The following is an 18,415-nucleotide window of genomic DNA, read 5'->3' as shown; positions in this document are numbered from 1 at the left end:
CTCTGCTTCTTATGCACACACACACACACATAGTAGAGGAACCACTAAAAATACATGCAAATTTGTGATATTCATTTTATATTTATCTCCAGAGATGATAAAATTATACTTCTGAGACATTCTCACTGCCACAATTCCACTGAGTTGCAATGGAATTGTGTCAATGAACAGTCATGGAAATGGGACAAAATTTTGAAACCACAAGAAATAAATGTTAAGTGAATACAACAGAATTTGTATGTTCCTAAATGGCTAAGATAAGTCTTCCACAATGCAATAGCTTCAGTTTCAACACATAGTTTCAGAATGTCACTTGCTAAATATGTACAACTCAGAAATAAGAAGGCATAGATGTAAGTTGAAGAAGTTCATTTCAAAACCACATGGTTTCAGGTTTGGTCCCACTGTGTAGCACCTTGAGTTAACCCTTTAGCATTTAAACTGGCCATATCTGGCCCAAATATTCTACCTGTTTTACACTCAAATCAGCCAGATCCCATCTATCACACCTGACCGAAAATTTAATTCTTAAAATATACAACCATGTCATCAAAATCTTGAAGCTACAAGATAATACATGATTATTCAGAACAATGAGAATAAATAACCATTACATTTGACAAAATAATCTGAATGCTAAAGGGTTAAGTAACTTTTACTATAGCACCAGGTAGACCAGCGCCTTGTGAATTTGGCCGATAGAATCTGTAGGAAGCCTGTGTGTGTGTATGTATGCATGCATGCATCTGCATAAATCTTATGCATGTCATTGCTTGAGTAAAATGGTGATGATGTTGACATTATGACCAGTAATTCCACACTTTTGAAAATGCCTGAAATAAAAACACATCTCATACCTGGACAAAAGAGGAATGGGTAGGTAACAGGAAGAGTATCTGGTTGTAAATTCCTGCCTCAAATAATTCCTTAACCAACCCATGCTAGCATGAACAAGCAGATACTAAACCAATACTAAACACAAATATTATATATATATATATATATATAATATATATATATATATTGTTGTGTTCAGATTACTCTTTGTGATGTGACTATTAAGAGTGTTATTTCAGTAGCAGAATTATACACTATTTCTGATTTAAGTATTTTCTCCTAATTTCTAAAGTGAAATGTACATGTATATATTCACTTGTTCCTTTGTTTATTTTGTGCACATTCCACCATGCTAGTATGAGTTGGATAGATAACTATTACCGAGGTAATGTTTTACTGCTGGATGATTTAACTCTTCACTATTTTCATGTAAGAGATATTTTATATCATTTATCTTCAAAAGGGCTGAGGTAGCAGGTGATTTGCTGGCAGGGAATATCAACAAACATCACTATTTGTAGTTTGATTCTTGCCATTGTGTGTGTATATTTTATTTGTTTTAGTCATTGGACTGTGGCCATGCTGGGGCACTGCCTTGAATGGTTTAGTCCAACAAATTAATCTCAGTACTTATTTATTAACCCTGGTACTTATTCTATTGACTTCTTTTACAGAAGCACTGTGTTATGGGGACATCAACAAACCAGAACCAGTGGTGGTGGTGACAAGCATAAACACACATAGATATATACATATGTATGTGGCAGGGTTTTTTCAGTCTCTGTCTACCAAATCCACTCACACCAAAGCATTGGTCAGCCTGGGGCTACAGCAGAAGATATTTGCTTAAGATGCCAAGAAGTAGTCAGAACTCAAGATCATGTGATAACAAAGTGAACTCATTATCTATGCAGTTATATATATATATATATATATATTATATATATATATATATATATATATATATATATTATATATATATATATATATATATATATATATGTATATATATGTATACAATGTTTGAAGTGGTGTACAGATATTGTATATTGAGAAAAAGGAGGCAGTCAGAATTTTGGATAATTTTTTGTTAGTGTTTTTGTTCGTTTTTTGAACTTAAGACAAAATTTTGATTTTGTCTTGAGTTTGAAAAATGAACGAAAGCCCGAATAAAGGATTATCCAAAATTCAGACTGCTCCTGATTCTCAATATGTGTGTGTGTGTGTATGAGATATATATACAGTAGAGACACCTTGTGAGACTATCTAAGATGACAGTTGTTAGAATGCAGCAGTCAACTGGTTTCAGGCACATCTAAATTGTTTGGCTAAATATTTCAAGCACGTTATCTCAAGATAAACATGATATATTTAGTTGGAAATCCTGCAATAAAATTGATAAGAGGTGTAGCTGTTTCTATATATATATATATGTGTGTGTGTGTGTGTGTGTGTGTACATGATGATGATGATGATGATCATTTTACATTCACTTTCCAAGATGATGGGTTGGACAGTTTATCAAGATTCAAGTTTATTTTATTTGAAGTTACAGTCCTCCTACACATGGACCATATTGAGCTTGTAGGCTCCATTCTTTGTCATGGTTTCAAACAGCTGGGTACCTTTCCCAATGCTAACCATTTTACAAAGGATACCATGTGCATTTTATTGTAGTATCAGTGCCAGTATTGTTGCCTTGTCTCCTATAAGACTCAAGTGTTCTCATATACTGTCATCATACATTCAAAACAATGTGACTGAGAAGTCAAACATGAGAGAATGATGACAGAAGAACCAGGAACATGGTAGAGGAAGGAGTAATGGAAGAGACACAATGATGGCAGCTACATGTTAGCTGCTGCTAAGGGGATTGAAAAGAAACAGCACACATCCTCCACAAGCATCAATGCCCATTCAAATGCAGTCTTCATTTTTTTTTTACACTGCTTATGATTCATCTCATATCCAGCTCATTTGTGAGACAAATATCATGTACATTACATTTCACACTCACCAGGGTATGCAGGCTTTATTTCTTTCTAGTTTCTATAAATCTCTGCAGTGAAGATCAAGGTTACACAATCTGCCCTTCACTCTAAGAGAGAAATCATTGATCACCAATAACACCCTGAAACTTTTCCCACTTATTACTTAGACTAGCATCTAGTCCACTGCTAATTAGGTCATCTAAGTAACAATTTATTTTAGGGAGCATCTATTTCATGTGTACTCCTGTTGTCTGCTCCTGCATATCTACCACATATGAAACCTAAATGTTTTGTCATTCCAGTAGATCATTACATCATCTATGCATCTATAATTTATGCTGAGTATATCATATGGAAATCGTACTTGTTCATTTCCTGTCCATTAAATATAACCATTAGTAAGGTCTTGTCTTCTTTCTTTCTTACTATATCTTTAGTATTTACAAAGTTTACTTTGAGACCTTTTGATTCTACGTTTTCATTCAATATCTGAAATCTCTTCTCTAAATCTTCAACTGCATCAGTTTAAAAGTAGATAATTAGCACACAAGAATTCCTACAGTTAATTGGTCCTCAGTTATGATCTGGAGGACTACAATAAACAGAAGACTGAAAACTGAGCCCTGTGGCCCCTTCAACCAGCATGCTAAATTCCTTCTTCACCAAACTCACTGTCAACTCTCAACTTTGCTGGTTCACTTCTGTCCAAGACAATCATTTACCCCTAACATAACATACATACAAACACAAACATATTTATTTATTTCTATCTATCTTTCTTTCTTTCTTTATGAGTTGAGCTTAATATAGGAGCCATCTTCCAAATTCATTCTTATAGTGATACAATGGAACACTACTAAGATGTTGCACAGTGGGCATGAACCTAAGATCATGTGGTCCTGAAACAAACTTCTTAATCACAAAACTAAGTTTGTGTCTAAAACTTCTTAACCATACAAGATAGCCTTGACTATGCACACACACACACACACATACAGATACAAAAATAGATACGTTCTAAACTCATTACAATTTTCCTCACAAACAGACAAAAACAAAACCCTAACAATATTTATCAGCATCCTTAAATGAGGGGAGATAATTCAAAATATTTTTAATTTCACAGTTGAATTGGTACGATGAAGAAAAAAAGGATCTCATTATTCTATGCTATTTCTCCCCAGTCAAGACAATTTGACTGAGAGAACAAATCATAGCTATGAATGCATCCTGGCCTCTGTTTGACTTCAAAGATTTCTCTGCTTCAGAACAGATAATGTGCATCTAGAATGGACAACAGTGTTACACTGCTGTTGAAAGAAACCCCAAGTAGAAACTCACATGCACGCACACACATTTATACATATAAGAATACACACATATATAAGTGCAAGTATGGTCTTGTGGTTAAGAAGTATGTTGTCCAATCATGTGGTTTTAGAAACTAGTAAAATATACAATACTACTTCTTCATTTTCTAACAATGATATACATATTATTTGTATCAATGACTACTGACACTTAATCTCTCTGAAGTTTAGTATCAGCAACCAGATCACACTACTAATATATATCATTATTACGATATTAAAAGATATCAAACTAAAACTGAATAAAATTGTGTACTTTTAAGTGTTACAATGACCGTGAACATGAAATTGAGAACCAACATGACTTATTTGAGGCCAATTCTCTTGTTAAAGGGTGACAGAGGAATTAACACACACACACCCACCCTCACACAAGTGCATCTAAGAAAATATGAATATTAACGAAAAATGCAAATTCAAAAAAGTGATTAAATTATGTTGCAGTTATTCTTCCTTTCAGTCTGTAAACATTGTCAGTAATTTCTAAAATGATTACTGCAGGCTAGCAATGTTTACTGTAGATTATAAGGATACCTGTGCTGCAATCACAGGCAAAAATTCTGATCTAACAGTTGTCCAAAAGAAAGGAAAACAAAGTTTTCACTGAAAATACTGAATGTTCCCGAAATTTGATATGGAACTCTCTCTCTCTCAGGAATATAATTCGGATGAATAAGGTGTGAAAGAAAGAGGTGCAATACCACCAAGAAGGATGGCTACAGTCCCAAAAGAGTAGTAAAAAAAATGCTTGTTTCACACATGGAAAAGATCCGCAAAAAGTGGATAGAGGCAAAGTTAGTTTGTCTAAACACCCCATGCACAAACAGCTTCAAGAGATGGAATACAGCAGTGAAGTGCCCAGCACCAAGCCTCTTCTCAATGATGGGTAAAATTGTAAATGATTCATTTGAATCAGGGAAGCAGGAGTGGCATGTGGAGCAGTAGTTCAAGTTCACTGTGAATAGAATGGTCTACCAGGAGATTTTGGATCACTTTATCTGACAAGCTATTTGGCAGTGCAAAATTTTTGTTTCAGCACAATTTGACACCTGCAAAAGAGCTAAAACAACCACTAGCTCATTTGCTGATAACCAACATGCTTACTTGACAAGGTAACCCGCCTGACCTGCATCCCAGTTTGTATCCTAGCAATTATGCAGAACAGAATGCTGCTATCAAGACAACTAGGATTTCCTTTGTACCTGAGCAGTGTCACAAGTGGTAGTCAAGTTGTTACCAAACCTCTTGACAAAGTACTAAGTGACATTTTGTAACCATCTTTAAGTCTTTGACTAACTTGCTCTATTGTAATGATATATTTAGGATACTGATATATTACATTCTAATAATGTGAAATATTGGATTTTTAATGATCACTGAGCGTAAATTTTAAATGTTAATATATATATATATCAACAAGATACTGTAGATGAATAAATTTAGATCTAGTGATCCTAAAATGATAAGATTTTTGATGTTCTGACACCAAAACAAAATAAAATCATCATATTCTAATTTTCAAAGATGCACCAACACACACACAAAAAGTTATGTAGTTATACAGTCACCTGTTTTGATACAGCTAGGTGTACATTTACAAGTTTATTATATAGCTAGATACTGGGTGACTGAGTAAAGATTAAATGTACCACCCAAGTAGGCTGTGGTGAGATTTGAACTCATAATATGAAGAGCCGGAACAAATATCACAAAACATTTGATCTAATATTCTTACAGTCCTGCCAATCCATTGCCTTTGATTGGAACTCTTTTTTTATCAACCCCAAAAGGGCAAGAGCAAAGCAGACTGCAGTGGGATTTGAACTCAGAGCACAGGGAGTCAGAACAAATACCACGAGGTATCCTGTCTGATGCTCTAATAATTCTGCAAATTTACCATCTTATACAGCTAGGAGTACAGTCACCTGGCTATTATACAGGTGCACCATTTTGCAGCTATGCGAGTATCAACACTATGTGTATATGTAGCCGATCCACTCTAAAACAAAAATATAAAATAAACTGTGACTGAAACAAACAGTAAACTAGATTATTGATTTACAAATATGTCAAGTAGTGAAAGTTGGAATCCTGAAAGATGAGACATTTTAATTAATGAGATCAATGTTAGATAAATATTGAAGAACTTCAGTAGAGTAGATGGTAGGGGTAATATCATCTGTACAAGTTAAAGATAAAGAAAGAGAGAATACTGAAATATGAAACGTATTTAACACAACAATGCTAGATAAATATGGAAGTACTTAAGCAATATCATATTTAGTAACAGAAAGATATTTAAATAACTATATCACCAATGAGTGAAATTGTAATGATTGGTTATGATGACATCTGAAGTATGTACATATGTGCGTGTCAAAGTGTAAATAATGTATTAAGATGATAATTTACTGAACTCTTAACCTCTCCATGCTTCAATCTGCTTGATTTTTTGATAGTCACCGTGTGTGTTCTTCCAAGATATGTACAGTTTGGGTTTGAACTACTAATGTTTATTTGTAAACAAATAGAAGAAAACTCTTAGTTTAGAAATAAAAATTACTACAGTATTTCCTGATTAAATTTGTCCCTTTCTCAAATGACTTTGTCCCTTTCTCAAATGAATTCATCCCTTTAGTATTAAAGTCTGATTTAAAACATAATAGTTTAGACATTTTTTACATGCCAAACAAAACATACAAGTACATATCTTAGCAGGATAAAAAATTAATATTGTCTGTTTCCAGAAACAGCAAAAATTTTAAATCATTGTCCCGCTCCCTTGACATTAACTACAGCACAGCCAAGACAATTGCACAGAAAGATTATTCTCTAAAGAAAACAAGTGGGCACCAAGAGTGAAAAATCAAGGAAAATCATCAATTTTCGCAAGAATTGATTAATGAGGACCTAAATTTAACTTTGAAAATAATGAGAGAACTTTTTACAAGAGAAATTCGATCTGACTGTTTCATTATCAGCTACTGATCGCTATCTTGACAGCCTTGGATACACTCTGAAAATACTAATAATTTGCCCTATTGAACGAAATAATGAAAACATAAAAAAGGAGTGATGTTATTACACAAAATGGCTTCAAGATAATGGATAGGCCATTCGATGTGTATATATTGATGAAACAAATTACAACATTTGGATTTCAAAGTAAATGATTATTGTATTTGCTAAATACTTGTATAAAATTTTTGTTTACGAAATATTTTTACAATCTATTTTTTTTGAAGTTCGATGGGCAGAGCTTACCATGGAGTTCAGGCAATTACTGATTGTTCTTCTACTAAAAGGGCAAATTTAAACATTATTTCCACTATGGATATGTCAGGTCTTGTCCAATTCGAAACATTTAAAAAGATCACAACTTCTGAATTTAACAGCTTTTTTGTTGCATTTATTATGGACAATGCATGCATCCATAAGCGTGTCGATTAAATTGATCTCGCACCCCAACACATGATTAAATTTCTACCTCCTTATTCCCCAATGTTTAATCCCATTGAGGAAATGTTCAACAAATTGAAATCTTTTGTGAAGCAGTATCTACAGAGTCATAAAAATGATCTCTACAACAGACCAGAAAATTTGCCTATGATGATTCATAGAATGAATATTTTAAAAACAGCAATGTATCTTGCAATGGATTCAATATTTGCTGTAAATTGTGCAATATATGATCGACATCAAATGTTTTTCATCCCACAAGCATTGAATATGAAGGATTTGTGAAATATTTATGATTACAAGAGTTTCAAAATAAATTAAAATCATTTTAAGTTAGTTTTTTTGTTCATTTTCACTATTCTCGTGCTAAGATACTATTTTGTATACTTGTTTAAACTTATAGGTGTCTCATTTTTAAATATTTAAGATCTAAATTGGTTTTGATATTGAAGGGATGAATTTCTTTGAGAAAAGGACAAATTCATTTGAGAAAGGTACAAATTCAATTAGGAAATACTGTAGTTCAAATCCAGTTTGTGTGTGTGTGTGTGTGTGTGTATCTAGGAATAAAATACCACATGATGACTGGAGACAAAGCGAAAAGAAATGTAGTGTAGAATGTAAATATACAGTTTGTAAATGAGGTTGTAATCCTATGAACAGTAGCTTCTCTGCAATTTAGACATTTAAAATATATTGATCCTTTCACTGAAATATAATGAATTCTTGGTAGATAAACATTTTGATGGTGGACACTGTATAGTCCTCCTGTATTGTATCATTAGCACTCCAGTAACAGTGACACTATCATGTGTAATTTTAGTCAGATGCTCAACAAGCTGGCAAAGTAAACACAGCCATAAACAGCTCAACATGATTACTCTCTCTTGGAGTGTGTGTGTGGGGGGGTCACAGCCACATCTGTTTTCTCAGATTGATATTGAATGACCAAGTCTGTGGACAATGGTTCTGAAAGGGTTATGGCTTACTGTTGAATGAGATAAGACAACTCTATGATGATTGGGAAGGCTGACAATTAACAGATAATGGATAGAATGTGTAGGAGTAGAGAGAATGATAAGATTTTGCAATTACAGGGTTAGAAACAGACAGAAAACAGATACACAGCAGTTCCTCAACTAATACAGAGAAGGAAGAGTAGAAAGAAGAGCTGTAATAAGGGGGAATGTTTTCTTTAGAAATTTCTAAAACCCAAAAGGTCAGATAAAATTATATACACAAGTAGAGAGAGAGAGAAAAAGAGAGAGGAGAGAGAGAAAAAAAGAGAGAGGAGAGAGAGAAAAAAAGAGAGAGAGAGAAGCTTGTATGGTGAAAGACATTCCAGTATAAAACAACTTCAAGAAGTAATGTATTTATCCAAAATCTCTAGACATGTTTAATTCACACTAGGTCCTTTGTTAACCCAGGGTCAGATTTAGAGATCTATATAGAGTATAAGACAGATCCATGTCTGAATAACAAAAGATCCACGTCAAAATAGAAATGCAAACAGAATCAGGAAATGAAAATTATGTTTATTTTGTTGAGAAAAGGACCATTATAACTGTCTTTTCGGTGTCTGATGAAATGATAGGATTGGGGTAATCTGTTTAGTTCAAGTTCAGCTATGATGGAAAAGGCCTATAATGAAAGGCATTCCAGCCATAACCATCCTACCCTTTCAGATATCATTTCAGACAACATAGTCTTCCATTTTTTAAAAATATGATGTAATTTGAGAGATTTGGCTGTTATCTCTAGCAGAACAAACAACCACATAGAAATTTGTTTAACCCTTTAGTATTTAAACTGGCCATATCCGGCCAAAATAGCTAATCTGTTTTATGTTCAAACTGACCAGATCCAGGCTCTCACACCTACCCTACAATGTTATTCTACATTAAGTAATTACACCATCAAGATCTTGAAGGTATGAGATAATGCATGATTAATTCAAATCAATGGGAATCAATAAGCATTATGTTTGATAGAATAATGTGAACACTAAAGGGTTAAGCATTGGATCATTTGACAAAGGGGTAACTGCAAAGGGTTTTATAGTAGTGATTAACAGGGTATGAGGGAAACAAGTATGGAGATATTTTTAATTTTACATATCAAACATACCTTGGAAAAAAAGCTTCTAGGAGTTAGCAGTTTTTCATGTTTATGTATGAAGTTGTGAGTCTGTTATGATGTGCATAGGGTAGTTATTTGCATGATAAAACTGATAAGATTGAAGTACAATCCATGTGTGTATGTGTGCACTGTGCATAAAGCTAGTTAATGTCTCAGATTACATTCAAGATCTCATGTTCCTCTTATCATATTGCTATTAAACCTCAATTTACCAAGTACTGCTGGTTAGCCTCCAGTTAACTTGTTCTAAAAAGAAAACAGTTTCAAACCTGAAATAGAAGTCAATAGAAGCCAGAGACAGACAGGGGAGAGAACGCACATATATACGCAGATGGAGAAGAATAGAAATTATACTATACTAGTAACTTAGGGGGAGGAGGATTTATAATTCCAAATGAATACAACTAATTTATTGATACTTACTAGCTTTGTATGGCTTTCATCTGATGTTGAAGGCTGGGTTGCAGCAAATGTGTGCTCCTGGATTGCCATTGGAGGTGGCATTTCAATATCATATGCTGATTCTGGATCCTCTTCACTTGTAACTTCAAGAGCAGACTTCTGGGTAACCATGGCGATTTGAGGTTGGATTAGTTCTGTGCTATCAGAGGCCTCCTGTGGAATAAATAAATAAATAAATAAATAAATGAATAATGATAGACGGTAATTAAATAAACAATCAAAGTGTTTGCAAACTTAGTGTCCAATGAAACGATCTTGGCTAAATATGTAGTGTCTATACATATTATTTCAGATAGAAGCTCTATAATTTTCACAAAGATTCTAATTTAACATCAATATATATATATATATATATATATATATATATATATATGTATATGAATATATATATATATATATATATATACATATATCTAGCAGAAGCAACATTAACACTTATCAAACTTTGATAAGTTTGGTATGTGCTAACACCTGAAACTCTCAGCCTTTAGTCACTCTGTTGCTTCTGCTAAATATTAATAAAAATAGATAAATAATCATGTTTTAGGTTCTATTTATCCTGTTTTCACCATCAAACCAATATATATATATATATATATATATATATATATATATATATATATAATCATCGTTTAATGTCCACTTTCCATACTGGTATGGGTTGGACAGTTTGATTGAGGACTGGCAAGCCGGAGGCTGCGCCATATATATATATATATATATATATATATATATATATATATATATACACACACACACACACACACACCCTTTTACTTGTTTCAGTCATTTGACTGTAGCCATGCTGGAGCACCACCTTTAGTCAAACTAATCAACCCCAGGACTTATTCTTTGTAAGCGTAGTACTTATTCTATCAGTCTCTTTTGCTGAACTGCTAAGTTATGGGTACGTAAACATATCAACATTGGCTGTCAAGCGATGGTGCAGGGGACAAACACAGATACACAAATACATACATACACATATATATATTCAATGGGCTTCTTTCGGTTTCCTTCTACCAAACCCACTCACAAGGCTTTGGTCAGCCCGAGGCTATAGTAGAAGACACTCGCCCAAGGTGCCACGCAGTGGGACTGAACCCAGAACAATGTGGTTGGGAAGTAAGCTTCTAACCATACAGCCACTCCTGTGCATATATATATATATATATATATATATATATATATAGAGAGAGAGAGAGAGGTATTTACTTTTAATGAGAACTTGTAACTTTCGTTGAGAAATGTTTATACTTCTCTTAATATACCAGAATATTCTCATTGAACTCTTAACTGAAGTTTTCTCACTTGACATTGAAGTGATAGGAGGAATTTATAAAAACAAATGTCTGCATCCTAAGTGATGATGTCATAGTGATACCATCCATTATTCTGAAGGGTTCTTTAAGATGATGAATCTTATTTGGCAATATAGTGACTGGTATGTTTTTAGTCACTGACTATTCTCGACCAAGTGATTACTAAATAAATGAATGCAGGAGCAGAACTTTTCAAAGAATACAAGCTAATTCTTCAAAAAGTATAGAAACACTTCAATATTGAATAACTATTTAAATACACACCAAGTGCTTCTTCAAGAAATAGGCTAGTTACTTCAGGAAGTTGACAAGTGAGAAGTGAGATAGTTCTTGAAGAGTTTCAGAGATCATGAAATTCACAGCATGTGTGAGGTTATATGCGTGAGGTTGAAACATTGAAGTGCCCAATAATGTGGTAATGGAGGGAAAGCTCCTCCTTGGCAGCAGTGTTGTCAGTGTCGTCATCGCCATCAAGATCATCTTAAGATCCACTTTTCCATGCTTGTATGGGTTGGACAGAGTTTATTTGAGGCAAATTTTTTCTACGGCTGGTGCTTTTCCTGTCACTAACCCTCACCTGTTTCCAAGCAAGGAAATATTTCCCTATGGCCAAACATGCCTTTGCAGTATACTGGAAATGAACGACACTGCTTGTATGACTGTGATACTCACAACTATCATGTGATGTCAAGACAAGGAGATATATATTATATATTCTTTTCATTATTATAATTTTCTTCATTCCTACATATTATTAATTTATATGTATGCTTATAGGCATAAGTCACATTTGAATTTAGTTTTGTAAATTTTTAATTTTTAATTAATTAAATTATGGCTTGCACGGCAAGGTTCAGCAAATTTATTTGCACACCTGCATGTTTGTCTGCTAGTTACATTCGTAACTGATAAAATATAAAAATATAGGAATAGTTATAGAATTATAAAAAGTTATGAATAGTCCTGATGATTGGGGTTGCAGTTAAGACATGTTTCTGAAAAAGACTGAGGGTCTCAAGAACATTAAATGCACCTCATGAAACAAGTGTAAAAGAGAAATTTGGAACTGAAATAGTAAGCATTAAAATAAAATTCTATGATATGGTATGATGTATATTAGGATTTGATGAATTGCATGGGGACTTCTACCTCTAAATAACACACATATATATATATATATATATATACTGTTGTGTCTGGGGAGAGTCATTCTCTTTTAGTGCCTTATTATTTAACACACTAACCAGTAAAATTTCCACTTCTTTCTTTCTTTTTTTTTCTTTTTAAAATAAGAAATAAGTGGAAATTTTACCGGTGAGTGTGTTAAATAATAAGGCACTAAAAGAGAATGACTCTCCCCAGACACAACAGAATATGCTTCAACACATGAACTCATATAAAGAATCTTGCAAACCAAATCCCAAAACGAAATATATATATATATATATATATATATATATATATATATACATGTATATATATATACAGACCTAGCTTCTATACAGTAAGAAAATCGTTCTGTTTTGGCCTCTTCTTTCATACTTTAAAGTCACCCTCTCTCTCTCTACTGTAGCCCCACTCAACTGATAGGGATTTTAGTCTTGTGAGCTATATGATGACCTCACTTGTGCTGGTGATATTGATTGCATAAATGAATACTAGTGAAAAAAATGAAATGCTCAGACAAACTTGCAAGATAAATAGTTTCTTCTCTGAGGAAGGCAATGCCACAAATCCCTGAAGATCACCAAAGCAGAGAAGGAAAATCACAATCTTCATATCTATAGTCTGAGAAAGTTATTTGTTTTGAATGGTTTATAGGACAACGGGAGAGTTTAATAGACTAAGTAAAATATTAATGAGGGGAAAGCACTATGTTTAATAGAGTAAGTAAAACATTAATGAGGGGAAAGCACTATGTTGATAGATTCTTCCTTTACGTCAAAAAAAGGAGAATAGTGTGTAGTGTTTAACTCTGTTGGTACCAACCTGCCTAAAACCACCTCAGATTCTATGACATAAACTTACTGTTTTAAAGTGGTCTAAATTATAATTTTCCATCAAAATTTTATGCTAAACTGTTCAGGCCCCAGCATAATAATTAAAAAGTTATTTTATAAAATTCTTCATTACTTTAGAAATTGACTGAACTAAAGGCAGCATATGTTAACAGAAATATGGTAACAAAAGGGTTGAAGAGTTTTATAAGGCTACATGTTTAATTGTTGCTGTTATTGCTTAGTCACATGTGAGCTCTGAATGATCTAAGACATTCCAGGCATGATCATCCCACTTTTCCTTCAGACAGTCCAGAACATGATCATGTCCTTTCATTTTTATTACTGCAGGGAGATTTGGCTGGTATTTCAGGCATATACTCTCTCATTGGCTAAAATACATTATTCAGTTATTTAACTTGATAGCAAAAGTAATCTACCAAAGTTTAATGAAGTCAGTGTCTGTCAACAAAAATTAGTTTCATAAAGCTTACAAAATAGTGTTATGAGGCAAAAAGAAAACTTTATTGTTTCAAGCAGAGACATTAGTTGAAGAACAAACATGATTAGATACTTTTATTGCTTTTGGTTGCAGCAAAACTTACTGTTTTTTTTTTAATTCATGGCACCACATTAGTACCCTTGCCAGGGCAATGTAGAAAGCACTCATGCTGGCACCATGTGAAAGGCATCTGTGTCAGAGCCATGTAAAAAGCATCTGTGACAGTGCCATGTAGAAAGCAACCATGATGAAAGTGCATAAAAAGCACCCATAACGATGCCACATAAAGGGTACCCATGCTGGTGCCCTGTAAAAAGCACTCGTGCTAGCATCATGTAGAAAGCACAAAAAGCACCCAGTACACTCTGTAAAGTGGCTGACATTTGGAAGAGCATCCAGCCATAGAAACTATGTCAAAACAGACGACAGGAGCCTGGTGCAGCCCTCTGGCTTGCTAGCTCCAGTCAAACTGTCCAACCCATGCCAGCATGGAAAATGGATGCATGATGATGATGATGATAAGGTTATAATTAGAATGTTTTAACCCATTTCAATAAACAGTAATTAGTTTCAACATAAACCACTTATTTAATAAAATCTTTTGGGAAAATACCAGAAGGAAGCATTGTTATTAACCCCTTCATTACCATGGTTCTGTTGAAAATACACCACCTCTGCTTCAATTAATTTAAAAAATGATAGAATTATTAAAATAACTGTCATTAATAAGATGGTGTTTGGAACATAAACAGGAAATTTTGGAAGATTTTACTTTAGATTACTTTAAAAGAGGAAATTTGAATCATGAAACCTGAGGCAGTCCCAAGCAGGTAGGTATAAAACAAGTAAAGAAACAATTACTGTAAATGCAGAGTTACATATAACTATAAAAATGAGGAGTATAGGTATTGTTAATTGGGGAATTATTTCAGGATTTATACTTGAAGAGAAAATACAGAACCTATCTGATGTATGCAACAGATGTTAAGAGTTTAAAAAGATACTAGAAGTAGCAAGAAAACAAAATAATAAGCATCATCGTTATAGATATAAAATCAAAATTGAATATACATATACAAATATACCGGACATATTTAGAAGTTTTCAAATTGTTCCAGATCACTATTTTTTTCCTTTTTTTTTTTCTTTTTGCAAGAGGGGAAAAAAAATAAAGCAAAAAAAAACCTAAAGTGTTTACCATTAAGTCATATATTCCACAAAATGGACAACAATAGCTGAAAAAATAAATTTTCATAGAACTTGTATCCTGATACTTATTCTGTTTTAAAGCCATTTAAGCGTATGATACTATGTAGGTATGATCCAGTTTAAAACATCAGGTGGCGGTTATATAATGTGTATCATACATCACAATTGAATATATGTCACTTGTTTGGGTGTATTTCAATACTGGAGTAAATTTCAATACATTACTAAGTATATAAAGGAAACAGTGCTTTAAATTGACTTAGCTAATGCTAAAATAGCTGCCAGTGACAAGTCAGTTGTTTAAGGAGTGATGTGTGTGTGTGTGTGTGTGTGTGTGTGTGTGTGTGTATGTTGTCTGTCTGTCTGTCTGTCTGCTATTTACATTTGACCTGATATAGTTTTAGGAGAATATTCTTTGCTTGAATGCAATAATGTGAGTCATTTTGGGAGAGAGAGAGAGAGGGGGGACAACAACAACAACAAACACAATAGCTAAAGAAAACGTAAACCACAAACAGTTTCTAATCATTGCTTTTGTTCAATTAAAAATGTTTTACCTGTGTGTAAAATTACATTAGTTGGGTCAGTAAATGTTGGATAGAAAAAGAGAAATAACTAAATAATAATAATAATAAAGAAAGAAAAGAAATAAAACAGATAAATCTATCATCTCCATACTGCCCACACGCATATCAAGTAACAAACAGAATGTGTCAATGAATAAACATACCAAACTAAATACAAGAGGAAAAATGAGTGATTTATTATTATGGAAAGTTTGCTAGCAGAGAGTGGCCAAGGGACGAGCTGCAAAGTAAAACATACATTTGTACATGAGTGTGCATGTACACTCATGCATGTATGTGTGTGCATTTGTACATGAATGCATATAACTAGTTTTTAATTCAATGTTGTACATCAATATGATTTTAGTTATAAAGAAGAGATTGGCTATAATAAACTTGTATTATTTTGTGAGATATTGCAGAGGAAATAGCAGTTAATGTAGTGAAGGAAGTGGAGAGACCAAGAAAATAACTTATACAAGCAAAGTCTACAAAGCTCTAAAGGACTTAAATATCTCTCGGTTCAGACAGCTCTGTTTGAAGAACCTTCATAGTACAGGAATAGCTAAATGAATATTTAGAAACAGAAGATAATTATATATTATACAGGAGGTGTGAAAAATCGAGAATCACATTATTCAATGTATATTTTCAAAATAGTAGGGTGTAATTTGAGGAGATTTTGGCTGCTACAACTTGCAAGTCAAACAACTATACAGGGATTTTTGTTTGCTCAGAATATAAAATACTTATGATACTTAGATTTCCCAAACAGTATTCCTCTAAGTACCAACCAATCACGATGTTGCTTAACTTCAGTGTGATATGGTTGGAAGCAATTTCTTATGATATAACCATAAACAAGTATTTTATTAAACTGTAGGGCTGGACTTAAAATGTCTTATGAGCTGAGGAAAAGCACAAGGAAATCCCAGTCCAGTGTATCTTCTGCTCCCCCCGGCCAATCATCCATCTTAATGAACTTAATGCTATGTACTGAGACCAGTCATAGAAAAAAAGAGAGATAGAAAGAGAGTGCAAATGTCTGTGTATCTATGAGTGCATGTATGTGTGTAAGATGGATTAATGGCTGTATGTATTGGGGAGGGGGTGAGAAAGTGATTTATGTCAAACTTTTATATTTGGTAAAACCTAACAGAAGCAATCTCATGGTTAAATGTATTTAAAAAAACTAGTTTGGGGTATTAAAATATATCGAAAATGTGTTCATTATCATCATCATCATTATTGTCGTTTAACATCTGCTTTCCATGCTGGCATGAGCTGGACAGTTTGACTGAGAACTGGTAGGCCAGGAGGCTGCACCAGGCTTCAATCCGATTTGGCAAGGTTTCTACAGCTGGATGCCCTTCCTAATGCAACTATTCCAAGAGCGTAGTGGGTGCTTTTTACATGCCACCAGCTCGTGTGTGCTTGAGTTATGGTAAAACAACACACATACATCATGGTGATAGTGTAGTAACAACTAAGTAAAGAGGTAACTTTTCTATAGGGTAAAAGACCCCACTTCAGTCACAAAAGCCCACGGGATTGCACCTAGAAAGAAAGTTCCCCTCTGAGGCATAAGTCTAGGCAAGGCTGTTTATAGAAGACCAGCAGTCACCCGTGCATAACAGTTTCCCCTTTCCAGGCCACCAATGTTATCAAAAGGAAAGGCAAAGGATGATACAGCTTGACACCAGTCACATCATAACTCATTTCTAAAGTTGAGTGAACTGGAGTAATGTGAAATAAAGTACCTAGCTCTAGAACACAACAGACAGCCTGGTTTGGAAATCAAACTCGCCACCTCATGATTGTTAGCCCAATGCACTGAACCATGCACCTTCACTAAAGGATGAGATCCAGAGATTCTTGGTATAGAAAACACTTAGTAGTGCTCAAATGATTTGAACTTAGACTCCGGTGTCTTTAAAAGGGACCAATTCCGTGGGGTAAAGAGTGTTTATAAGAAGAATCCAAGAGAGCAGATATAACAGCTTTGGTTTGATATTTTGTAGAGCAAAACCCAAGCTGTTATATTTAATTGCCTCTCTCTCTATTTACATGTATATAAAAGCAACTGACAAAACTTAAGCTGGCTTTATCTACTTATATGCCACCATAAATATTATTAACTATATATGATTCAGCAAAGCAACATTAAAAGTTCATGTTGCAATGAGAAATTTACAAAATTCTAAAGCATATAATCAATTCAATATCTGAGTCAATGTTTCAAACATTGATATATTTGTGTATAACAACTACACCACTACATTTATAGTAGGTTAAATATGTTATTAATTGAGAAGGCTCTCTAGTAATAATAATAACAATTAACAGCTGGAATGTAAACCTACATACAATTCTGATAATCAAAGATGTCTAATTTTTTGGGAGTAGATATTAAAAACTAGAGGAGCAGCTGGTAGTCATCATTTACAGGTCAGTCAGCTGTAAAATATTTGGATAACTATGTATAACATTTCATGCACCAGTACTTGCTGGAATTAACTAATAATGATGATGATGATGATAATAATAATGATAATGATAAT

General features: G+C 33.6%; 1 protein-coding gene across 11 annotated transcripts in view; it reads right to left on the bottom strand.

Moving 5' to 3' along the window:
• The window catches only part of LOC115231823 (kalirin), a 567,567-nt gene that overhangs the window by 133,118 nt on the left and 416,034 nt on the right, over positions 1–18,415 (bottom strand). For all 11 annotated transcript variants that reach the window (XR_004997260.1, XM_029801773.2, XM_029801756.2 and 8 more), the window contains one exon: positions 10,220–10,411. Coding sequence is in view for 10 of the 11 variants with exons in the window: in XM_029801773.2 (XP_029657633.1) it covers positions 10,220–10,411 (192 nt within the window). In the remaining variant the exon portion in view is untranslated. The remainder of the gene's footprint in view (positions 1–10,219; positions 10,412–18,415) is intronic.

The sequence above is a fragment of the Octopus sinensis genome, linkage group LG2 (assembly GCF_006345805.1).
Source record: "Octopus sinensis linkage group LG2, ASM634580v1, whole genome shotgun sequence".
In the NCBI taxonomy this organism is placed as follows: domain Eukaryota; kingdom Metazoa; phylum Mollusca; class Cephalopoda; order Octopoda; family Octopodidae; genus Octopus; species Octopus sinensis.
This window is presented reverse-complemented; position numbering and strand designations above follow the sequence as displayed.